General features: G+C 46.8%; 1 protein-coding gene across 1 annotated transcript in view; it reads left to right on the forward strand.

The window, feature by feature from the left end:
• The window catches only part of TSHR (thyroid stimulating hormone receptor), a 211864-nt gene that overhangs the window by 70636 nt on the left and 114586 nt on the right, over nt 1–26642 (forward strand). The window contains exon 3 of the mRNA XM_073349347.1: nt 8623–8694. Coding sequence (XP_073205448.1) covers nt 8623–8694 — 72 coding nt within the window. The remainder of the gene's footprint in view (nt 1–8622; nt 8695–26642) is intronic.

The following is a 26642-nucleotide window of genomic DNA, read 5'->3' on the forward strand; positions in this document are numbered from 1 at the left end:
CGGGACTTCCCCGGTTCGCCACGAGTTTTCAAAGATAATGGCCAGTGGCTCTGCAATCACAGCCGCCAATTCCTTCAGCACTCTCGGATGCAACTCGTCCGGCCCCATGGACTTGTGCACGTCCAGCTTTTCTAAATAGTCCCTAACCGCCTCTATCTCCACAGAGGGCTGGCCATCTCTTCCGCATTTTGTGATGCCCAGCGCAGCAGTCTGGGAGCTGACCTTGTTAGTGAAAACAGAGGCAAAAAAAGCATTGAGTACATTAGCTTTTTCCACATCCTCTGTCACTAGGTTGCCTCCCTCATTCAGTAAGGGGCCCACACATTCCTTGGCTTTCTTCTTGTTGCCAACATACCTGAAGAAACCCTTCTTGTTACTCTTGACATCTCTGGCTAGCTGCAGCTCCAGGTGCGATTTGGCCCTCCTGATAACATTCCTACATGCCCGAGCAATATTTTTATACTCTTCCCTGGTCATATGTCCAACCTTCCACTTCTTGTAAGCTTCTTTTTTATGTTTAAGATCCGCTAGGATTTCACCATTAAGCCAAGTTGGTCGCCTGCCATATTTACTATTCTTTCGACTCATCGGGATGGTTTGTCCCTGTAACCTCAACAGGGATTCCTTGAAATACAGCCAGCTCTCCTGGACTCCTTTCCCCTTCAAGTTAGTCCCCCAGGGGATCCTGGCCATCCGTTCCCTGAGGGAGTCGAAGTCTGCTTTCCTGAAGTCCAGGGTCCGTATCCTGCTGCTTACCTTTGTTCCCTGCGTCAGGATCCTGAACTCAACCAACTCATGGTCACTGCCTCCCAGATTCCCATCCACTTTTGCTTCCCCCACTAATTCTACCCGGTTTGTGAGCAGCAGGTCAAGAAAAGCACCCCCCCTAGTTGGCTCCTCTAGCACTTGCGCCAGGAAATTGTCCCCTACGCTTTCCAAAAACTTCCTGGATTGTCTATGCACCGCTGTATTTCTCTCCCAGCAGATATCAGGAAAATTAAAGTCACCCATGAGAATCAGGGCATGCGATCTAGTAGCTTCCGTGAGCTGCCGGAAGAAAGCCTCATCCACCTCATCCCCCTGGTCCGGTGGTCGATAGCAGACTCCCACCACTACATCACTCTTGTTGCACACACTTCTAAACTTAATCCAGAGACACTCAGGTTTTTCTGCAGTTTCGTACCGGAGCTCTGAGCAGTCATACTGCTCCCTTACATACAGTGCTACTCCCCCACCTTTTCTGCCCTGCCTGTCCTTCCTGAACAGTTTATAACCATCCATGACAGTACTCCAGTCATATGAGTTATCCCACCAAGTCTCTGTTATTCCGATCACGTCATAGTTCCTTGACATCACCAGGACCTCCAGTTCTCCCTGCTTGTTTCCAAGGCTTTATGCATTTGTATATAAGCACTTGAGATAACCTGTTGATCGCCCCTCATTGCCAGTATGAGGCCGGAGCCCTCCCCTCACAGACATTCCTGCCTGTGCTTCCTCCCGGTATCCCGCTTTCCCACTTACCTCAGGGCTTTGGTCTCCTTCCCCCGGTGAACCTAGTTTAAAGCCCTCCTCACTAGGTTAGCCAGCCTGCTGGCAAAGATGCTCTTCCCTCTCTTCGTAAGATGGAGCCCGTCTCTACCCAGCACTCCTCCTTCATGGAACACCATCCCATGGTCAAAGAAACCAAAGCCTTCTCTCCGACACCATCTGCGTAGCCATTCGTTGACTTCCACGATTCGATGCTCCCTACCTAGGCCTTTTCCTTCCACGGGGAGGATGGACGAGAACACCACTTGCGCCTCCAACTCCTTTATTCTTCTTCCTAGAGCCACATAGTCCGCAGTGATCCGCTCAAGGTCATTCTTGGCAGTATCATTGGTGCCCACGTGGAGAAGCAGGAAGGGGTAGCGATCCGAGGGCTTGATGAGTCTCGGCAGTCTCTCCGTCACATCACGAATCTTAGCCCCTGGCAAGCAGCAGACTTCTCGGTTTTCCCGGTCAGGGCGGCAGATAGATGACTCAGTCCCCCGGAGGAGAGAGTCCCCGACCACCACCACCCGCCTTCTCCTCTTGGGGGTGGTGGTCGTGGAACCCCCAACCTCAGGACAGCGCATCTCATGCCTTCCAACCAGCGGAGTCTCCTTCTGCTTTCTCGCCCCAGACATATCATCTGGTCCACTCTCCGCAACGATACCTGTGGAGAGAACATGAAAGCGGTTAGTTACCTGTGTCTGTGTTACTGGAACCCGGACATTCCGCTTACCTCTTCTGGAGGTCACATGTTGCCAAGCTTCTTCACTGGTCTCTTGGCTCCTCTGTGCAACCTGCTCTATATCTGTAGAGCTTTGTGCCCCTAGAAGCCTATCCTGAGTTTCGTCCAGGAAATCCTCAGTTTCCCGTATGCAACGCAGGGTTGTTATCTGTTGCTCCAGACCTTCAATCTTCTCTTCCAATATGGAGACCAGCTTGCACTTTGTACAGACAAAGTCGCTTCTGTCCTGTGGAAGAAAGACAAACATGGCACATTCAGTGCAGGTCACAACAGCTGAACCCCCCCCTTCCATATCACCTTCCTACTGTGAGCTTCCTCAGAGCAGTTTGCAAGACGTAAGCCTCACTGGGCTCCCTCCAGGCGAACTCCCAGGCAAACTCCTGCTGTGTGCTGCTCTGCTGTCCCCGCTGCTCAGCTGGTTCGCGAAGCTCTGGCTATTTTTAAACGGCCAGGCTTCCCTGTCGCAAACAAACAGACACCCTACTGCCCGCCCCCTGCAGGCTAGCAGCCAATCAGACACTCACTCAGGCTCTCACACTGCCCCCCTAGCAAACACACGCTCGGATACTTCCTCAGCAAGCAAACAAACACAGACTCGGATACTTACCAGTCCCAGGCAAACTCCTGCTGTGTGCTGCTCTGCTGTCCCCGCTGCTCAGCTGGTTCGCGAAGCTCTGGCTATTTTTAAACGGCCAGGCTTCCCTGTCGCAAACAAACAGACACCCTACTGCCCGCCCCCTGCAGGCTAGCAGCCAATCAGACACTCACTCAGGCTCTCACACTGCCCCCCCAGCAAACACACGCTCGGATACTTCCTCAGCAAGCAAACAAACACAGACTCGGATACTTACCAGTCCCAGGCAAACTCCTGCTCTCAGGGGAAGAGAGTTTCAAGAGACTCTGGCCATTGGGCCATGCTGCTTTAGGAGCGCACTACAGGGACTCTGGCCACTAGGCTGCACTCTCCCACTAGGGGAAGAAGATTTAGAGGGACTCTGGCCATTGGGCCATACAGCCCTGACTACCGGGGAGGTTGTAGAACCAGCGTAGAAGCCGGGAGGTGGGGTTAACCTCAGCCCCCCCGCCCGCCTCCCAGAATCAAAGGGGTTGACGAGGTACAAAACCTGCCACAGACAGAGAAAAGGAGAGGCTGAGGTGTTGCCAATGCCAGAAGCCCCTACAATGGAAGGTGGAAGAAAATCCAAGGTCCCTGGCAATCTGACCTGGGAAAATGCCTTCCTGGCCCCAAACCTGGTGAAAGCTTGAGCAATTCTCTGTCTCTCCCAAGCTCAGGATAGACTGATTCTGAATGTTGGGGTAAGCTTTATAATTTTTACTCTGCCCCCAAACTAATTCTTTTTGTATGTCTTAAAAACAGCAACATCCAAGTTTAGGTTAGTCATCCTACTAATTGACTTAGGAGATGTGGCGCAGATGCAGATATACCACCAGAATATGATTGCTTGGGACATTGATTGAAGTGTTTCCTAGTCTGAAGTCAATTTACACAGTCATGTATAAGATCGTTTCTCAGTCCCCGTTTATGAAGAAGCTTGGTGTGTCTTCTATGTGATGTGTGGATGCAATTCAGAGAGGGTCATACTTTTCATGGGAGTGAAAAGCCACTGGATTCTTTGGTTAGGTCCTCGTTGAGGTGTGTGTTTGGGATGTTGCTGTCCTTCCACCTTGCCCATCATTGATCTTTTAGGGAAAACCCTATGTTTTTGAGTTCTTGCACTGCGAGCCTAAAAGGTTTTCTAGATTTCAGTTGGTGTCTCGGTGTATTATTTAGGTCTTCATATATTGGAAGATCCTTGTGTCTTTGAATACGATGGAACTCCTGAAGGATTTTCATATCACAACAAATTTGGGGTGAGTGGATGTGCACCAGTATGGGAAGCCATGGTTATGGTGTTTTATTGTACCTGTAATGATCCACATGATGGTGTTGAGAATGTACAAGTGATGTGTAGGAGCTGTGTGTCCCGACTGATGAGCAGTATTATGCCAGAGAGTAGACAAGGGCCAGTGAAGAGGTCTTGTAGAGTTTTTGCACTGGTTCCCCACATAGTTCCTCCCAATCTCTGAATGAGATTTATATGCATATTTGTTTTGGATATTTTTCAGGTGTTGGTGGTATGTGAGGCTTCAGTCTAATGTCAGACCAAGCTATTTTGGGGTGGGATCTTATCTTATCTGCTTACCACAAAAGCCCACATGCAGTTCTGCTCAACCCTTTTGATTGTTTAGATGAAATGCTGACATGACAGTCATAGTGGGGCTTTGTTTTAGCTGCCAATATAATATATGTTCTCCCATGATTTTAAAGGTCCTTAGTTAGGATTTGTTCTATAGTAGGTAAATTCTGTGCCTATGTGGTTAGAGCAATATCATTAGTACAGACAAATTTCCATGATGTTTGCAGATGATTGCAGTTCTAGATATTAAACAGAATCATGCTGGGACTAATCTCTGTGGTAGGCTATAGTTAAAAATGCATGGCCTGCTCACCTGGTCACTGTGGAAAATGCAAAACTTGTGATTGGTCAGAACGTCTCAGCAGAGTTTTATTGTTGTATTGCATGGGATAATATTGCTGGGTTTCAAAAGGAGGCTGTTCCTCCATATGGTGTTGTAGGTGGCAGATAGTTCTAAGAAAGTTGCCCCATTCTTAAATCTTAAGAACATTCCCCACCTCAGTGTGTGTTTAAGGCTAAGATGCAGCTTCAGACTTGTCAGAAATCCACTTGTTAATTCAATAACTTTGCTTCTACAAGCAACATAATCCTTGCTAGTAATATCCTCTCCAGGAGCGTGTTTGACACGCAGAGGAGTAATATGGACTGGTAAATGAAGAATTAGTGGTTGGCATCCCGTTTTAGCAATTGCAATAACCATAGTCTTGTCTCAGCTTCTTGGGACAAGCCCTGAGGAATGGATATTGGAAATCAGTGCTGCCAGCCATTTCCATTCCTTGGTCTTGAGATTTTAAAGAAATTCTGGAAAGACATTAGCACATCCTGCAGCTTTCTTGGTTTTTGTGAGTGAAAGAGCCTTATTTATCTCCTCAACACTGAAGGACAATGATGGGGAGGGGATGAGATCGGTACTCAGCTGATTGTCAGAGCTCTGCACACTTTGAGCTTAGTAGACTTGTCCCTTGATACTTGACTCCTGGCCCCCACTAAACTAGTTAATTAGCTATCAGTGTCACTGATGGACTAGTCCATCACAATAGCATAAACCAAAATTGAATGATTTCAAAATAACACAAAGCATAAGTGTATTAATTGTACTAATTGGAATAGATAATTAAGGGCTAATAAGTTAATGAGCAAACATTATAACTAGGGTCAGGGCCTTGCTTCAGTACTGAGTCACAGGAAACCTTTAAGGTTACATTATTGCTTCATACTTTAGAAAGGCTATTGTCCTGGTTCTCATTTTGGGTTTCATTGCTGCAAGAATATTCCCTTCCTTAGTGTACTGCTGTAAGCCACAGACACTATTAGTGGCCCCTGTGATGCATGACCAGAAAGGGTTAAACATCCTGCAGAATGAATGACTCAAATTCAAAGACACCTGGGAAGATAATGTTTGTGTTTTTGTGTATTTACATATATATGGGTAGTGGTCAACAATGTAATCAACAGTCTCTGTCTATGCTGTATGCTGATAATTCAGAGCTAAAAAGAACATCCTAGCATTTAAATGAACTGTAAACATGGGATATTGCTATATTCATCTCTCTTTGAAATGTATAGGAAATCATCTGTGAATGGTGGAGGAACAGGCAATTGCCTTATGTTAATTCATGTAGCTAAGTCCTGGTGATGAACCTACTTCAAAGTTGCTCTAATTACCTATTGTTCCCCGAGGCACTCCAACCTGTCAAAGAAGGCCTGAATTGTATAAAAGATTCTTGGGTCCCAATCCTTTTTATCTCATATCTGCTTAAGCTTCATCAGGGGAAGTTAAGTTGCAAGATTGAGGTCCCAGTTCAGCTGGAAACACCCTGAATATGATATTGGACATTGGACCATAACCTATGGACTAAGTTCTAAAAGAATTCTTTGCAACTACAAAGCTCACCAACTCTAGGTATCAAAAGCTCAAGAATTGAACTCATGTCTGTATATACATTGCTCTTTTAACCATACTCTCTCTTTTCTTTTTTAATAAATTTTAGTTTTGTTAATAATAATTGGCTGCAAACATGTATTTAGGTAAGATCTGGAATATTCATTAACCTGGGATGTAATGTGTCCGATCCTTTGGGATTGGTAGAACCTTTTCTTTTATATGATGAAATAAGATTTTCAGAAATATTCATCATATTTGACTAGGGTACCTGGATGTAGGCCTGAGGCTGGGTTACTTTAAGGGAACTGTATTGTTGGTTTCTGGGCAACCAGTGAGGTAATAAAGAAGCTATTTTGTGCTGACTTGGTAAATCTAAGTATTGAAATATCCACCAGCTTTGGGGATTGTCTGCCCCATTCTTTGCAGTTCACACTAATTGAGTGACCTCAGCTGGTCCCCACTGGGACCCCGGTCAAAGCCCCAGATTGCTTTCTAATTAGAGGCAGAGAGGTGTATTTTTGATTAAAATATATGGAGAAAGGCTACCTATTGCATGTAGCACAAATGACAATTAAAAGTTAGTCTTTCTTACTAGCAGAAACTCTGTAAGCAGAGAGCTGTCTAGGAGGAGGTGTAGAAGGCAAAGATTTTTCCATTGAGTCCACCATCCTTGTACATTTGTTTTTATTCCAGACGTTATCTGGTTTTTCTGATAAAAACATTTTTTCTCTGAAATGTAAGAATTAGACATCTTGTCTGTGTAAATGTCATTACTTAATGATGGGGCTGTACAGCCTGCCATGTATTCAATCCATTCTCTTGGCACTGGGTTTGACCCTGCCAAAAAAACGTAATGTGGCCTTTGATGCAGTAACCTAGTTTTGTAGTCTTAAAACATGAATGAATAGGGCCCAACCAAATCCACAGCCATGAAAAACGCGTCACGGATCATGAAATCTGGTCTCCCCCCGTGAATTCTGGACTTCTGCGTGCTTTTACCATATACTGTACCAATTTCATGGGGGAGACCAGAATTTCTCAAATTGGAGTTTCTGACCCAAAAGGGAGTTGCAGAGAGGTCACAAGGTTATTTAAGGGGGCATTGTGATATTGCCATCCTTACTTCTGCACTGTCTTCAGAGCTGGGTGGCTGGAGAGTGGTGACTGCTGACTGAGGGCCCAGCTCTGCAGACAGCAGTGCAGAAGTAAAGGTGTCAGTAACATACAATGCCATCCTTACTTCTGTGTTGCTGCTGGCAGTGGCTCTGCCTTCAAAACAGGGCTCCCAGCCAGCAGCTGCTGCTCTCTGGCCACCCAGTTCTGAAGGCAGTGCCGCTACCAGCAGCAGTGCAGAAGTAAGGGTAGCAGTACCACAACCCCCACTAAATAACCTTGCGACGACCCCCCCCCCACTACTTTTTGGGTCAGGACCCCTACAATTACAACACTGTGAAATTTCAGATTTAAATAGCTGAAATCATGAGATTTACTATTTTTAAAATCCTATGTCTGTGAAATTGACCAGAATAGACTGTGAATTTGGTAGGGCCCTATAAATGAGAACTGGAAGGTGGTATATGTTTTCAAGTAGTGAGCAAGGGATGGACTGCTTAATTCAATATAACAGTACTAATCAGAAAGATGTCTATATTTTTCACTTAAATTTTTTCAGAGACCTTTTAAAAGCTTTGCCTTTCTCCATTGGAGAAAGGTAACTACAATCAAATGGCACCTTTTCTTCACACCTCTGCTTCCTGTGTATCTTTGAGTCACAGCTGCTGACTTTACTAGCACAAATCAAGCTTATTGATGTGATAGAATCACAAATTTAGGCTCACAGCATTGCAGAGCCAATACAGTGATGAGAGAGGAAATTGGTAATGCACTGGAGTGTCAGAAGATGCATTATGACCATTATTGTGTTGGACTTGGTTTCACATTTTACCAATATAGTAACATTTTAACTGTCAGACTTTAATTTCAGTTGTTGGGCTTTCCATGTTTTTGTCCCTGCGAGGTCTGTTTGGTCTGTAATTGAGTTCCTGAAATACTGTGGGAGAAGACAAGTCCTATTTTAGAATGGAAGTGTGTACAAATGAAATAGAACAGAACGGTGTGAAGGGAGCCATGATGCAAAGCAAACATGGGCAGACTGGGAATATAGAGAAATGAGAGCAGAGATGTTGGAAGGGCTGGAGTTATGCAAGGCTTTGTTACATTTCACTTCTCATTGAAGGACATTAGCTGACAAACACTTGTTTTTGCAGGAGGTTTATGGAGACTCATCTGAGAACAATTCCAAGTGGTGCATTTTCTAATCTCCCCAACATCTCCAGGATGTAAGTATTCTATTTTTTATACTTTAATAAAGTATTAAAAAGCACCACTTCTTTCCCTTCCCTCAAAAATTCTCCTTGTGGGTAACTCTCTCTCACATCAGGCTACAAAGGCTATACTTTAAGATATAAGTGGTAAACTTTAAGGGCTAGGGCCATATAGTTCCCTTGTACATACGAGTCTGTACAGCAAAAATTGGCACCATTATTAGCTGTGAGGATTTCAGTCAATCTTCACATCTTTTTTAATATGTATAGTCTGCACTGGCTGTTCTTAAGCATGTAAACCAATACCAGATAAAGTAATAAATCTGATACAGAGGTGATAAATGGGTTTATTCTTACAGTTCATTGTATATGAAAAGGTGGTTTCATCCATTATAACCACCATCCTGTTTTGTCAACATGCTGGTCTTGGGCTATATTTTCAGTGCCCTGGGGCCATTTATAGCCAGTGTAAATTAGTCTTCAGGTTGTTGTAGTATGGCATAGTGGGGCCTGGACCTTCACAAAGGCTGCACTAGGATCAGCAGAATACTAAAATGAGTTTTAAGTCACTTTTGTCGTTGAGAGAGCAAACACAACCAGCATTCAGAAAATGTTCCTGAGAGCACAACTTAGGTGGACCAGACATGTCATCAGAATGGAAGACTGCCGTCTCCCAAAACAGATCTTGTATGGGGAGCTGAGTCAGGGCAAAAGACTTTCTTTTCAGGGGGTGGGAAGTGGGAGGGAGTGGAAGGGGCCAGGGCTAGGACGGGGCTCTTCCCCCTGGTCCTCTTTTTTGATTGTTGAAATATGGTAACCCTAGGTGAGGGGAGAGCCGGGGGTCGCCCACATGCATCTGCTGCAGCCTGCAGGAGCCCCAGGGGGTTGGGTGCCAGGCCGCAGCCTGGGCAGGAGGTGCGGCTGCTCCCCGCTAGCGGCGCTGCCACCTTTGCAGGGCTGCTGCCCCCCTACGCCACGCTGGCTCCTCCATGTCTGGGGCTCGCACCCGCCACAAGCAGGATGCTCTGGCTCTCCGGTGCCTCTAGAAGGCGGCTCACCCCTGCCGAGCTGCTGCAGCGGCTCAAGCCTGGCAAAGCCAGTGAGTGGACTCGGGGCGGGGGCCGCCGGGGTGGCATGCGGAGGGGAGGGCTCCCGGGGGGGCTGTGCACCCTCCAGGGGAGTTCAGGGGGCTGGGAGGGGGGAACCTGGTCTGGGGACAGCCCCTGGGCACAGCTGGCCCCTGGGCAGGCTGGCCCTGGGGTCTATAAAGGCTCGTTGGGATTTGCCCCTCAATGAACCAATGTGCCGGGGTGGGGGGGAGGCGCAAGGTGGAAGTTTCACCTAGGGCACAAAATATCCTTGCACCGGCCCTGCCCAAAAAACTTGAGCAAATGTCTCAGAACAGGACTCACTGGCAGTCTCTGACAAGATCAGCATGTAACAGTTTTGAGCAAGATCAACAAAATCATCTCCAGGCTGCACGTGAAAGGTGCCAGAGAGCTGCATCATCAAACATCATAGAAACAGACTTCCCATGCCCTCAGTGCGGCTGACTCTGTTCATCAGGGTTTGGACTTCAGAGTCATATGTGTAGCCATCAATGTTCCCTCTAATTTTTAACAGGCTGTGTGCACAAAAAATGTCTTCTGTGCCACCACTGAAGAAAAAAAAAATCCGCCACCGAAGCCAGAGTGTGCACGGTGTTTAAGATCTGTGTGTGTGCGCACACGCACACAGCTTAGAGGGAACAGTGGTAGCCATAGATGAGAACTGCAACAATATCATCATCACTGTCAGTGATGGACTAACAACATACACATAACCTGCCATCTCTCCAGCTCAGCCTCATCTCAGGATCTTGCCCATATTATTTTAAAAAAAGGATTATCCAGCTTTAAAACAACTTATTTACAGAACTGTAACAGCTGGTTTAGAAAAATAGCAGCCCACTGTGTAAGAGAGCTTCTAAAATGGGTATTTTCTCTGTACAAAGCACACCCCTAGTTGTCACACCCCACCCCACACTGAAACCCATACAGGGTATCATCAAACTACTGCAACCCATATTCGATGGGGACCCCATACTGAAAGAAATCTTTCCTGAACCCCTCTTCTGGCCTGCAAACACCCCCCACTTCCCAGCTCATCATCAGAAGCAAGCCATCCACAGACCAGGATACACCAATTCTAAGTGGCACCAGACCCTGCCAGAACAACAGATGTAAAACGTGCAGACACATCTCCACTGCTACAATGATCAACGCCTCCCACAACATACCTTTCAAGATCCCTGGGTCCTACATATACCTATCACAATATGTGGTGTACCTCATCCGGTGCACTAAATGTTCCAATAGCAACTAGGTGGATGAAACCAGACAATCACTACGCCCTTGAATGAACTCACACAGGAAAATGATAAGACAACAACTCTGTCAACTGTGGGTGAACACTGTTCACAAAGTGATCACTCTATGTCCAGGTGTAGTCAATTATTTTTTGTCAAGGTCCAAATTTCTTGATCATGGTATAGTCAAGATCCACACTCCAGAGAAGAAAATAAAAAATGATAATGACAACAATAAATAAATAAAAATATTTCAGGGTCCATTCAAAAACATCTGGCAGTCCAGATTTGGCCTGTTTGTTTACTACCCCTGCTCTATATCTGAGCTGTATATCTGATCAGTTCTCATCCTCAAAGGAAACCTGCACAACACTTTCAAAAGATGAGCCTGGGAGTTTAAATTCATAACTTTGATAGATACTAAAAATCATGGACTGAACAAAGACACTGGATTTATGGTTTATTATAACAATCTGTAATCCAATCTGTAATCCACCCGTGTCAATGTTGATAGGCATATGTAGGACCCACCCCCACCATCTGCTTTTCCCCCTCACTCTCCTCCCTATTACTGGAGGAGTGTTAGCAGGCCACTTCACCTTGATTGGCCCCTTGAAATATGTAACAACTGTTTATGGAAAACAAACTGTTCAAATCTTGTATTTAGCAGTGACACTTTGAGTTAGGTCTACTCTACACTACATGCCTATATCAATATAGCTATGTTGCTCAAGGGTTTGGAAAATCCACACCCCATAGCAACATAGTTATATTGACCTAACCCCTGCATGAAGACAGCGCCATGTCAGTAGGAAAGCTCCTGCCGACATAACTACTGCCTCTCAGGGAGGTGGATTAACTACACCAATGGGAGAGGTCTTTCCCTTTGTCTTAGAGAGTCTTCATTAAAGCACGCATCAGTGCATCTGTGCTGATGCAGCATTTAAGTGTAGACTTGCCCTTAGTTTCCCAGAGCTGAAGAAGAGCTGTTTGTTGGCCTGAAAGCTTGTCTCTCTCACCAATGAAGGTTGGTCCAATAAAAGATATTACCTCAGCTACCTTCAAAAAGAAAAGGAGGACTTGTGGCACCTTAGAGACTAACCAATTTATTTGAGCATAAGCTTTCGTGAGCTACAGCTCACTTCATCGGAGTGAGCTGTAGCTCACGAAAGCTTATGCTCAAATAAATTGGTTAGTCTCTAAGGTGCTACAAGTCCTCCTTTTCTTTTTGCGGATACAGACTAACACGGCTGCTACTCTGAAACCTGTCAGCTACCTTGTCTTTCTAATATCCTGGGACCAACATGGCTACAACAACACTGCATATCTCATAGTAACATTTATTCTTCAAGTGCTTGTTCATATCAATTCCAATCAGATGTGTGCGCATGCACGTGCATGGTAGCTGGAAGATTTTTCCCATTGCAGCATATGTTAGGTTGGGTTGGTCTGAGCGCCCCCTGGAGTCGCACCTTCATGGCGCTCAATATAGAGCCCTGCCGACCCACCACCCCCTCAGTTCCTTCTTACCGCCAGTGATGGTAGGCTGGAACTTCCCATTAGGGTGATGAAATAGCAAGTGTGAAAAATCAGGACAGGGGATGGGAGGTAATAGACACCTATATAAGACAAAGCCCCAAATTTCCAGACTGTGCCTATAAAATTGGGACATCTGGTCACCTTACTTCCCGTAGCCCTTGCTTTAGCAAGCGTGTTCAACAGTTCCTTGTATATAGTTAGTTTATCTTAGTTGTTAGTGATGAGAGTTGTTGGGGGTCCCCACCCCATTTTCGACTCCCTGGAGCCATGGTATGCCACTGTCCCTGGTTTAAAAACTGTGTGGTCTGCGCGAAGCGCATGCCAAAGAGTAATCCGCACTCCTCGTGCTTACGGTGCCTAGGGGAGGGTCAACAAAAGGATCGCTGTAAAATCTGCTGTGAGTTCCGCCCTAGAACTCTTAAAGAAAGGGAGCATCAGTTTAAAGTGATCCTCAGTCCCTGGAAAAATCATGGAGCAGGTCCTCAAAGAATCAATCCTGAAGCACTTGCATGAGAGGAAAGTGATCAGGAACAGCCAGCATGGATTCACCAAGGGAAGGTCATGCCTGACTAATCTAATCGCCTTTTATGATGAGATTACTGGTTCTGTGGATGAAGGGAAAGCAGTGGATGTATTGTTTCTTGACTTTAGCAAAGCTTTTGACACGGTCTCCCATAGTATTCTTGTCAGCAAGTTAAGGAAGTATGGGCTGGATGAATGCACTATAAGGTGGGTAGAAAGCTGGCTAGATTGTCGGGCTCAACGGGTAGTGATCAATGGCTCCATGTCTAGTTGGCAGCCGGTATCAAGTGGAGTGCCCCAAGGGTCGGTCCTGGGGCCAGTTTTATTCAATATCTTCATAAATGATCTGGAGGATGGTGTGGATTGCACTCTCAGCAAATTTGCGGATGATACTAAACTGGGAGGAGTGGTAGATACGCTGGAGGGGAGGGATAGGATACAGAAGGACCTAGACCAATTGGAAGATTGGGCCAAAAGGAATCTGATGAGGTTCAATAAGGATAAGTGCAGGGTCCTGCACTTAGGACGGAAGAACCCAATGCACAGCTACAGACTAGGGACCGAATGGCTAGGCAGCAGTTCTGCGGAAAAGGACCTAGGGGTGACAGTGGACGAGAAGCTGGATATGAGTCAGCAGTGTGCCCTTGTTGCCAAGAAGGCCAATGGCATTTTGGGATGTATAAGTAGGGGCATAGCGAGCAGATCGAGGGACGTGATCGTTCCCCTCTATTCGACATTGGTGAGGCCTCATCTGGAGTACTGTGTCCAGTTTTGGGCCCCACACTTCAAGAAGGATGTGGATAAATTGGAGAGAGTCCAGCGAAGGGCAACAAAAATGATTAGGGGACTGGAACACATGAGTTATGAGGAGAGGCTGAGGGAGCTGGGATTGTTTAGCCTGCAGAAGAGAAGAATGAGGGGGGATTTGATAGCTGCTTTCAACTACCTGAAAGGGGGTTCCAAAGAGGATGGCTCTAGACTGTTCTCAATGGTAGCAGATGACAGAACGAGGAGTAATGGTCTCAAGTTGCAGTGGGGGAGGTTTAGATTGGATATTAGGAAAAACTTTTTCACTAAGAGGGTGGTGAAACACTGGAATGCGTTACCTAGGGAGGTGGTAGAATCTCCTTCCTTAGAGGTTTTTAAGGTCAGGCTTGACAAAGCCCTGGCTGGGATGATTTAACTGGGAATTGGTCCTGCTTTGAGCAGGGGGTTGGACTAGATGACCTTCTGGGGTCCCTTCCAACCCTGATATTCTATGATTCTATGATTCTATGATTCATGGAGGCAGCTCTACGCCCCCATTCGGGCCCGGATGTGAGAGGTTCGGTCACAGAGACCCCCTTGGGACTGTCACCTGATGTGCTGAGACTACCTCTGAGCCCGTTTTCTCTGCCAGTTTGGGTCTCCAGAACCCTGCCTTGTCAAGCCAGACATGCCAGTCTGCTTCAACACAGATAAAGTTTATACAGGGTATACTCATAAATTGTCCACCCTCTATAACACTGATAGAGAGATAGGCACAGCTGTTTGCTCCCCCAAGTATTAATTACTTACTCTGGGTCAATTCATAAACAAAAGTGATTTTATTAAGTATAAAAACTAGGATTTAAGCGGTTCCAAGTAATAGCAGAGAACAAAGTAAATTACCAATCAAAATTAAACAAAACACGCACGTCTAAACCTGATACATTAAGGAACAGATTACAGATGAAATCTCACCTCCAGAGATGTTCCAGTAAGCTTCTTTCACAGACTGGACTCCTTCCTAGTCTGGGCCCAATCCTTTCCCCGGTACAGTTCTTGTTAGCTCCAGCCCAGGTGGTAACTAGGGGATTTTTCATGATTGGAACTTGATTTGTTCTGTTCCACCCCCTCATTAACTTTGGCACAAGGCAGGAATCTTTTATCTCTCTGGGTCCCCACCCCTCCTTCTAAATGGAAAAGCACCAGGTTTAAGATGGATTCCAGTACCAGGTGACATGGTCACAGGTCCTGGGAGGCCCCAAGACTTCATTCTTACTGGCCTGATTCACAGGAAGGCTTTCAAGTAAACAGAGCCATTTACAACCAATTGTCCTAGTTGATGGGTGCCATCAAGATTCTAAACCACCATTAATGGCCCACACTTTGCATAATTACAGTAGGATCTCAGAGTTATATTTAAGGATGACCACACTCAGTAGATTATAAGCTTTGTAACAATACCTTACAAGAGACCTTTTGCATGAAGCAGATTCCAGTTATTACACTCATTAGCATATTTTCATAAAATCATATGGTGTGCAATGTCACACCAGGCTCTGGGGACTTGGCTCCTACATGTCCTTGTCGACACAGAGCACCTCGGCAATGTCATCAAGCTCGGTGCTGAGAAAAGACTCATCCCTGGATGTTCGGCACTGGCACGGCACCTCCCAAAGCCCAGTGGAGAGCAGGCACCGATCCCACTCATCGGTGGCTCAGAAGAAGAGGCAGCTGGATATTCGGTCACCTATGGCTAAACCTAGAGAAGTGAGACTCCAGGTGGGCCACAGCTCCAGATCCCCTGTTAGGGCCATGTCGACTCCTTCCCAGGCAAAGCAGTTGAGTCCAGGCCCCCCATGGTCACCACTTCCTTTGATGCCAGAAGCTTTCAAAGCTGCTCGGGACCTGCCACACCTTACGGCACCGTTCTTGCCCCCTAGGAGGGAGGAACCTTCGGCACTGGCAGTCCCACCCCGCCCGCAGGTGCAGTCAAGAGGGAAGCCAGCAATGATGTCCCCCTCTCCATGTCCTTCGGCACCGGCCCACTCAGACAGAGAGCGTACTTGCTCCCCAAGCTCTTGATGCTCGAGGCACTAAAGCTAGGCTCCTCCATGGTCTTCAGTCTCTGAAACCCCGCTGTCAGAGTCTGACTTCTACTGCTCTCGTAGGAGTAGGAGCCAACGATCGAGGTCAGGGAAAGACAGGCAAGAGCCGCAGGCATAGCCACCTCAGTGGCAGAATCCACCACAGTGGCCATTCTGGACCCCTTGAGCCCTTCACCAAAGCCAGACAGGGATTCAAGGGCATCGTTCCGCTGCGTCTTCCGTGGTCTCAGCCACGTTCATCCTGCCATCAACTGCGCAGCTTGCCATGGTGCCTACCCACACACCAATGCCTTCGGCTGCAGTGCCATCACCGGCACCGACCTCAGCACTGACCTCAGCACCAGTGACTCGTTTGACTTCGGTGCCAGCATCGATCTCGACACTGACTACAGTGCCGACACCGACGACCCCAGCGCCAATAGCGGCAACGGTCCTGTCACCTTTTTCAGTGCAGGCAGCGGGTTTGGCACCGGCTCCATTGGCGGTTCCACCAGTGTTGCCGATGGCTGTCCCAACACCAGGTTTGGCGTTGACAGTCCCAGCACCGATGAGCGCTCCATCGGCATCGACATTGCTCTGAGAATCGCAGGACCTCTTGGGAGTGCATGGCAGGGAGCATCCGTTGCTTATAAGGACTTCCTCCTCCTCCTCCTTGCCAGAAGAGGCATTGGCAGGCACGACCATAAACCTGGTGCTTGAGGAGAACAGGGTGCTACAGCAGGGCTGCTCAGGGTCTGGGCATTAAGGCTGAAGGGCTGCTCAGGGTCTGGGCATTAAGGCTGAGGAGGTAGTCGAGGAGGCTGATCCCATGGTGGACATCCTCGCCCCCTCAGGACCTTCTCGTATTGCCCTACCTTTATTAAGACTATTGTGGACACCACCGAGACCCTGTGGCAGACCCCAACTTCCTTGCCACCCATTGCCAAGCACAACAAGAGGCATTATTTTGTGCCCTCCAAAGGGTATGAACATTTGTACTCCCACCCATCTCCTGACTCTCTTGTTGTGGACGCTGCTAACCAGCATGAGAGGCAGGGTTTCCAGGGCCCTCCCCTAAAATGGGGAGGCTAAGCGACTAGACCTTGTCAGGAGAAAGGTCTGTTCTACAGAGGGTCTTCAGCTCCATTTTTCGAACCAGCAGGTCATCGTCAGCAGGTACTCTTATAACACCTGTGCAGCGATGGCCAAATTTACGGAGCTCCTCCTGTCGGACTCCCGAACCAAGTTCTCAGCCTTGGTGGAGAAGGGGAAGCTAGTCTCCCAGGCTTCCCTCCAGGCCGCATTGGATGGTGCTGATGCCGCCACTAGGGTCATGGCTACTGGGGTGGCCATGAGAAGGGGCTCCTGGCTCCAAGTCTCAGGGCTCCTTTATGAGGTCCAACAGATTATCCAGGACCTCCCATTTGAGAGTGTGACTCTCTCCTCTGAAAAGACAGACAAGAGGCTGTGCAGCCTGAAAGACTCAAGAGCCACCCTCAAGTCTTTGGGCCTGCACTCTCCTGCCACACAGCAGAGACACTTCAGGCCACTACCTCCTCCAAGATTCTTTCAGCAGAACCACCAATATGGTTCTTAGAGGAGGACCAGGAGTGGCTGGAGACGACAACACCCATCTTCAGGCCAGAGCTCTGGCCAGCCCAAACTGCCTTCTGGCCCCAAACTGGCCTTTTGAAGGTGCAGTCGACGATGATGCACCAGACCAGAGACTTGATCTACCCCACCTTACCTTTTCCTCCTGACTGTCCCCTTTCTACCATGCATGGTCCCATATCACTTTGGACCGCTGGGTGTTCCGCACGGTAGAGAGTGGATACTCCATCCAGTTCTGTGCCCTCCTGCCCTACCACCCTCCTTCCCTGTCCCACTTCAGGGACCCTTCTCACAAGCAACTCCTTATCCAGGAAGTGCAGTCACTCCTATTGCTAGAGGCAGTGGAGGATGTTCCTCAGGAGCACAGGGATGAGGGCTTTTATTCCCAGCATTTCCTAATACTGAAAGCCAAAGGCAGCCTCAGGCCTATCTTGGACCTACGAGAATTCAACAAGTTCATGAAGAAAGTCAGGTTCTGCATGGTCTCCTTGACCTCCATCATTTCCTCACTAGATCCAGCAGACTGGTATGTTGCCCTCGACTTGAAGGATGCATATTTTCATATCGCAATCACTCAGCCCCACAGGAAGTACCTCAGGTTTGTGGTCAACAGTACGCACTACCAATTTACTGTCCTTCCATTCGGCCTGTCAGCAGGACCTCGAGTTTTCACCAAGTGCATGGCAGTTGTCACTGTGTTCTTGTGAAGGCACCAGGTACAGGTATTTCTATACTTTGATGACTGGCTGATCAGGGACCACTCCAGGACCCAAGTGGAAGCTCAGGTCAGATTCATCAGAGACACCTTCGACAACCTGAGGATAGAGTTCATAGGGGTGGTACTGGACTCACCACAAGCCAGGGCATAACCTGACAGAGGCAAGGTTTCAGGCCCTGAACAATATAATCCGAGGCCTCAGGCAGTTTCCCACCACCACAGCGTGGAACTGCCCAAAGCTTCTCGGATGCATGGCCTCCTGTACCTATGTGGTGCAGCATGCGAGACTCAGGCTTCGACTGCTTCAGTCGTGGCTCATGTCAGTATATCATCCAGCCCAGGACAGCTTGGACAGGATCATGACCCTACCTCACCCGGTCCTTGACTCCCTCCTGTGGTGTGTCGACCCTCAGGAGGTGTGCTCAGGGTTGCTGCTCCACAGCCATTTCTGTTGCTGGTGACGGATGCATCAGGCTTGGGCTGGAGAGCTTATCTGGAAGACTGCAGGACTCAAGGCCCCAGGTCTCAAGCAGACCTGGGTCTCCACATCAATGTTAGAGAGCTAAGAGCGGTGCACCTAGCATGCCAGACCTTCCATCCTTACTTAATTGGACAATGTGTATCAGTCATGACGGACAATACAATAGCAATGTTCTATATCAACAAATGGGGCTGCACACTCCTCTCCCCATGACAGGGAGCTCTCATGCTCTGGGACTTCTGTGTAGAACATTCAATACACCTGCAAGCGTTGTGCCTCCCCGGGGTACAGAACAAGTTGGTGGACCACCTCAGCAGGTCATTTCACAGCCACGAGTGGTCCCTCAGCTTGGATGTCGCGATTTCGATCTTCCAGAGGTGGGGCTTTCCCCAGATAGACCTATTTGCCACGTGACACAACAGGAAGTGCCAGCAGTTCTGCTCCTTTCAAAATCACAGATGTGTTCCTCCTCCATTGGGGAGGTTCTCTCCTATAAGCCTTTCTGCCCATACTGTTCTCTCCTATAAGCCTTTCCGCCCATAGAATCTAACATCTAAAGGTTTATTCATAAAAAGAAAGAAATATAGACAAGAGTTAAAATTGGTTAAATGGAATCAAATACATACAACAATTGCAAAGTTCTTAGTTCAGGCTTGTTTCAGGCTTGATGAGATTACTGCTGATTTAAACCAATCAAGTGTCTGGAGTACAAACATCCTCGCTTGGATGGGTCATTCAGTCCTTTGTTCAGAGCTTCAGTTTCAAGCAGTTCCTCCAGAGGTCAGAAGCAGGATTGAAGACAAAATGGAGAAGATGCAGCTGCCTTTTATAGTCTCTTGTCATGTGACCTGTGCTTCCTTTGTTTCCAACACTAGCTGCCCATGGCTTGGAAGCCTTAGAGTTCTCTCCATAGGCATGTCCCTGCATGCCTTGCTGAGTCATAAGGTGTATCTGCCTTCTCTCAATGGGTCAGTTGTATAGCCGATGGTCCTTAATGGGCCATCAAGCAGGCCAGGCAGAAGCTTAGCACAAGTTTGAAATACAGACATACATACATATCTATAACTCATAATACAAAGGTGATACAAACATGTAAACAAGATTATCATATCTGGCAAATTATACCATTTTTGCAGATATCTTACATGGCATATCTGGCTGATTACTTTGTGGGCATTACCCCAGGAGCCAACATTTGAAACAGGTATAGAGCCAATACCATTAAATTTAAATAATAAATTATACATGCATACAGATAGCATAAACATAACCAGAAAATCATAACCTTTTCATAGACACCTTACTTGACCTCCTTCGTACACGATTTGGTGCAACTATAGGACCTTGGTTGCAACAATGATCTATACGATCAGAGTTCATGTCAATAACGTCACAGCCTGTTCATGCCTGGGACCACAACCTGGTCCTTTCTAGGCTCAGGGTCCCCCTATGTTAGTGATATGTTCCCTGCTCTACCTCTCTTACAAGGTGGCATTCCTGGTAGCGATAACTTCGGCCAGGAGGGTGTCTGAGCTCAGGGCCCTAACATCAGAGCCTCCTTACACTGTGTTCTATAAGGACAAGGTTCAGATCAGGCCTCATCCAGCTTTCCTCCTGAAGGTTGTGTCGCAGTTTCACATCAACCAGGACATCTTTCTCCCAGTATTGAACTCTAAGCCTCATTCCAGTGGCAGGGAGCAGAGGCTCCACTCTCTGGATGTCCGCAGGGTGCTGGCCTTTTACATCGAGAGAACTAAATCATTCAGAAAATCAGTCTAGTTATTTGTGGCAGTGGTGAACAGAATGAAAGGTCAGCCTGTGTTGTCATAATGCATCTTGTCATGGATAGCGTCCTGTATTCGTGAGTGCTACAACCTGGCAGGTGTTTCTGCACCTCCAATCACTGCACACTCCACCAGGGTGCAGGCTTCATCAACAGCATTCCTGGCTCAGGTTCCCACTCAGGAAATCTGCAGAGAGGCGACGTGATCCTCCATACACACTTTCACCACACACTATGCGATTACCCAGCAGGCCAGAGACGATGCGGCCTTTGGACAAGCAGTGCTCCAATCAGTGGACAACTCTGACCCCGCCTCCTGAACTTGGGCTTGTGAGTCACCTGATTGGAATTGCCATGAACAAGCACTCAAAGAACAAAAAACGATTACCTTCTCATAACTGTTGTTCTTCGAGATGTGTTGTTCATGTCCATTCCAATACCCACCCTCCCGAAGGAACTGAGGGGCTCTATATTGAGAGCCATGAAGGCACAACTCCAGGGGGCGCCCAAACCAACCTGATAGATGCTGCAATGGGAAAAATCTTCCAGCTACCGTGCATGTGCACGCACGCACACACCTGATTGGAATGGACATGAACAACACAGCATTCATCCAGCCCTTTAAAGAACTACTGGCAGTGGCATTAGTGATGTTCATTATCCCTGATGTGGTGGAAATTCCAAAAGAATTACTTGGTAGTTATTTTGAATATTTTGGCCATAGAAATTCATGAGATCCAGTGCTTGTAGCTTATCTTGAGTGTGGAGTCCATTGATTAGCTAGATTATACCACATCTCCATGAGATAGGTTATTTGATGGTCCTACAAGGAGTAAGTGTGGTGTAGGGACGTTGCTTCAGAGTCAAGTTTAGCTATCTGAGTAATTCATTTCAGTCTTTTTTCATGTTATTAATTGATATAGGAATATCTGTGGCTTTTAAGTTTGCAGGTGCAACTTTGCTCCCACAGTTGCAAGCTCAGTTTGTCAACTTTTAGGATTTAACTACCTGCTTTATTGTTGCAAACAGATACCTTGATGTTTGAATGCTACTATTTGCATCCACAATACGTTGTGAGTGCAGTCATTTGCAGACACAGAATTGCTTCCACGAATTAGAAGCTGAGTTGAGACTTAACTGGTCACTGGGCTTTGTATTGTTTTAAGCCTATAAAGATAGGCAAACTATTGATTCTGAGGAATATTGTAGTGCCAGTTGCATCTCATAGGGTTCCTTTGTACATGAAGAAGAATATTTTCCTCCCTTTTTCTCTCTCATCCCTAGGATCAAATATAAAATAAATAGCTGACTTAGGGTTTTCTATAATAAATCATGCTGGAATTTTGCCACACTAAATAATTCTCCAGGCACTCCTGATACACACTCAGTATTTACTTTTTATTTTGCCAAGCAAAAGTCTTTCACCTGATAAAATATATTAAATATTTTGCTAACTAAATATGAAGTGTTTGTTGTAGTCACCAATAGAACTACAGCTTATGAGACAGATAGTGCTATACTTAGAATTATATTAACTCGTATGCAATTTAAAATAGAAACCACTGCATCCATTAGAATGCTGTCAGTGAGAGCTATAAGAAGAAATTTTCCTTCAGATACAATTTAATCCAAATAGCTTCAGACTGTGCACATTCTGATCATGCTAGAGCTCTTCAGAAATCTTTTTGAAAAGATAGTTGGAGGGGCACCTGCATTAATCATTGTCCTTCCAGCAGGGATTTGATCAAAGTCAAATGATAACCAATGATGTGTGTTTTAGAAGGTTATAGATAAAACTGGACCTTTATTTGACTTTCCATCTGTGAGGGTTTCCCATTCTCCATCCACAGGAGAAGCACTTCTTAGGTGGGGGCCTATCCCACAACTCCATTGTGGCTCACACCTCGGACAACCCACAGATTTTTGCTCTGAATCTATCCTGTCCTTTTTAGAGCCCACTGGGATTCTTTCCCAACTAGTATCTTGCAGTCTGAGGCTCTTGGATCCCACTTAGGTTGCTCTGTCCTCTGGGCCACATAAATGGGGTATGGCAGGTTCTCCTCTGATGGTATTTGGGTTATCCTTGTACAGATAACCCTTTGCTCCTTCACTCCCTTCTCCAGCTTCACCTCTACCCCAGTATTTAACACCTGGGTTCCACTCTCCTGGTCTATTAGAATTTGTCTAGGTTCTCTCTATCCTATTTTTCCTTTGCCCCAGCATTTTCTCCTTGAGTCTCACTTTCTTTGGCTTGTTGTTGCCTGTCTAGGATTTACTTGTATCCCTCCATACGTGACCCTAGCTCCTTGTTTTCTACCCTCCACTGAGGTTCCTTCCACTGGGCTTCCCTTCATCTACTTAGAGGGAATGGGTTCCAATAAGTCCCTAAGACCATAGGATGGGGTAAAGTTTCTATTATCCCAACCCTTTTCTATTGGAACCTCCCACTTACTCCTAATGGGACTGTTGTCACTGGATAACGTTCCCTCCCCATGTATGCCCTGTATGCCTAGAGTGTCCTCTACCCCCTACCCCCAAAACGACTGGTTAAACCAGCATGCTCCACACAAGCAAGCACCGGGACACTGAACCATTAACCCCCATCTCATCTTCAGACCGCTCTTAGAGGACTTGTTTTTACTCTCTTCTGAGAGCTTCCAGTAACTCCACTCCATCTACAATATTCCCCCACTCCTCATTCCATATACGGGCAGTCCCGCTTAATATGACCTTTTCCTCTGCATGGGTAGCAGCTTATATCCTGGCTGTCTGAAGTGGTCTTCTCTTCTTCCTGTCTTGCACTTGTGGGCCTTACTGCTTGAGGGGTCCTTGCAGGTTAACAATAAGTGAATTCTGGGACCCAATCTCCTTTGAAGCATTCCCCTGTAGTGTCCAGCTCCTTATCCACTCAATAGTCACAGAAATACCAGGATTGCTGGTCCCAAGGGAACAATGTACACACCAGCTTGTATGATTCAACTCAGGATCAGAACTTTGATTAATACCAGAGCACTGAGATTTATTTATAGTGAAAACAAATTTATTATCAAAGATTCAAGAAACAGTGAGTGAGGATAATGGAAACAAAAGGTTTCTATGTACTCACAACAAAATCATACTATTAAACTTAATTAGACAGGATGTTAACTTATCTCACCCAAAGCATCTTCAACCAAGGCTGGATATGATCCTGTTTTCATTAACGTAAACTCACTGCCCATTTACTTTCTAGGTGCAGGATGACAGGGTCTTCTTTGTTCCCCACATATAATCCAGCAAGACTTTGAGGTTTATCTCAAGATGAGGTTTTCCTTCCCTGCTGTGTTTCTCTAACGGTTAGTTCTTCTTCAAGTGGATGCTCCACTTTAGGTGTCTTGGTGCCCTGCTCTTGTAACCAGAGAGTAGTAGCAGTGCCCAGTTGGCCGCGCATGCACGGCAGCAGTCTTGCACCACTCTGAGCAGTTATCTAGCATGCACAGCCAACTGTCCCCCAGTTCCTTCTCTACCGCCTTTGGCTTGAGTTGGAGCGACAGCAGCGCCATCTCTTACCTCAGATAGATCAATTGTTTTTAGTTATTCCTAATAGTGTTAGCTTAGTTGTAGTTAGCTACCCTATCATTTCACAGAATCAAAGAAGACTAGGGTTGAAAGAGACCTCAGGAGGTCATGTAGTCCAACCCCCTGCTCAAAGCAGGACCAACGCCAACTAAATCGTCCCAGCCAGGGCTTTGTCAAGCCAGGTCTTAAAAACCTCAAAGGATAGAGATTCCACCATCTTCAGTGCTTCACCACCCTCCTAGTGAAATATTGTTTCCTAATACCAACCTAGACCTCCCCAACTGCAACTTGAGACCATTGCTCCTTGTTCTGTCATCTGCCACCACTGAGAACAGCCTAGCTCCATCCTCTTTGGAACCCCGCTTCAGGTAGTTGAGGACTGCAATCAAATCCCCCCCCCCCCAACTTTTCTTTTCTGCAGACTAAATAAGCCCAGTTCCCTCAGCCTCTCCTCATAAGTCATGTGTCCCAGCCCTCTAATATTTTTTCTTGCCCTCTGCTGGACTCTCTCCAATTTGTCCATACTCTTTCTGTAGTGGAGGGGCCCCAAACTGGACACAGTACTCCAGATGTGGCCTCACTAGTGCCGAATAGAGGGGAATAATCACTTCCCTCGATCTGCTGGCAATGCTCCTACTAATGCAGCCCAATATGCCATTAGCCTTCTTGGCAACAAGGGCATACTATTGACTCATATCCAGCTTCTCGTCCACTGTAATCTCCAGGTCCTTTTCTGCAGAACTGCCGCTTAGCGAATTGGTCCCCAGCCTGTAGCGGTGTATGGGATTCTTCCTTCCTAAATGCAGGACTCTGCACTTGTCCTTGCTGAATCTCATCAGATTTCTTTTAGCCCAATCCTCCAATTTGTGTAGGTCACTCTGTATCCTATCCCTACCCTCCAGCATATCTACCTCTCCCCCCAGTTTAGTGTCATCCACAAACTTGCTGAGGGTGCAATCCATCCCATCATCCAGATCATTAATGAAGATGTTGAAAAAAAACAGCCCCAGGACCGACCCTTGGGGCACTCTGCTTGATACCGGCTGCCAACTAGACATTGAGCCGTTGATCACTACTCGTTGAGCCCAACGATCTAGCCAGCTTTCTATCCACCTTATAGTCCATTCATCCAATCCATACTTCTTTAACTTGCTGGCAAGAATACTGTGGGAGACGATATCAAAAGCTTTGCTAAAGTCAAGGTATATCATGTCCACTGCTTTCCCCATATTCATAGAGCCAGTTATCTCATCATAGAAGGCAATCAGGTTGGTCTGGCATGACTTGCCCTTGGTGAATCCATGCTAATTGTTCTTGATCACCTTCCTCTTCTCTAAGTGCTTCAAAATGGATTCCTTGAGGACCTGCTCCATGATTTTTCTGGGGACTGAGGTGAGGCTGACTGATCTGTAGTTCCCCGGATTCTCCTTTTTCCCTTTTTAAAAGATGGGCACTATATTTGTCTTTTTCCAGTCGTCCAGGACCTCCCCTGATTGCCACGAGTTTTCAGAGATAATGGCCAATGGCTCTGCAGTCATATCAGCCAACTCCCTCAGCACCCTCGGATGCATTGAATCTGTCCCCATGGACTTGTGCGTGTCCAGCTTTTCTAAATAGTCCTTAACCTGTTCTTTCACCATTGAGGGCTGCTCACCTCCTCCCCATACTGTGCCACCCAGTGCAGCAGTCTGGGAGCTGACCTTGTCTGTGAAGACCGAGGCAAAAAAATCATTGAGTACTTCAGCCTTTTCCACATTGTCTGTCACTAGGCTGCCTCCCTCATTCGGTAAGAGGCCCACACTTTCCCAGACCTTTTCCAGCAGAAAGCCTATTCTTCAGCTATGCTCCAGTTCCACATAGCTAACTATTCAGCCCTGCTGGCTATAAATTTCTTTCTTTATAGCCTATATTTTACTTTATTTTTTTTTCTTCAAAAAAAATTTATAGATTTCCCCCTTCCCTTTTACCCCGCCTCTCCAGCGGGTACTTGGCTTTGAAAAAAAAACCAAGAAGAGAGGGGGAAAAAATGGGGTTATCCTTCTTCTTTCTCCAAAGCAATTACCCTCTCAGTCATGCCCGGCTCTCCTGACTTTAAACACTGCCTGATCTACAGACTTTTGATACTTGTCTCAGATGGCCATGAACAGTGTGTCTACTGCCTTGGCGAGACACACATCACTCAAAAGCGTCCACACTGCAAAAAATTTATTGCTTGGACACGGAAGGCCAGGGATCTCCAACTGAGATTTTTGATGATGGAGAAATCCCTCAGACCAGCCTCTGACCCCGAGTCCAGGATGCCTCTTGGCCAATGGTCACCAGCGGCAGTGTCTGACAGGGGATCTACTTCAAAAATGGCTGCTAAGGAGCCTGCTCCCAAAAAGGCTGCCACAAAGCGGTCACACTAATCGTCACAATGAGATTAGCCTAAAAGAAAGCGATCTCCGAGTGAAAAATCTGCCACCAGTTAACTAAGAGCCCTGGACCGTGAGGCACCAGGAACATCCAGTACTGAGACTTCCCGAGAAGCTAAAGACCCTATGCGGGCAGGTTCTCATGGAGGTACGTGCACT

This window comes from Lepidochelys kempii, chromosome 6, assembly GCF_965140265.1.
Source record: "Lepidochelys kempii isolate rLepKem1 chromosome 6, rLepKem1.hap2, whole genome shotgun sequence".
Taxonomy (NCBI): Eukaryota; Metazoa; Chordata; order Testudines; family Cheloniidae; genus Lepidochelys; species Lepidochelys kempii.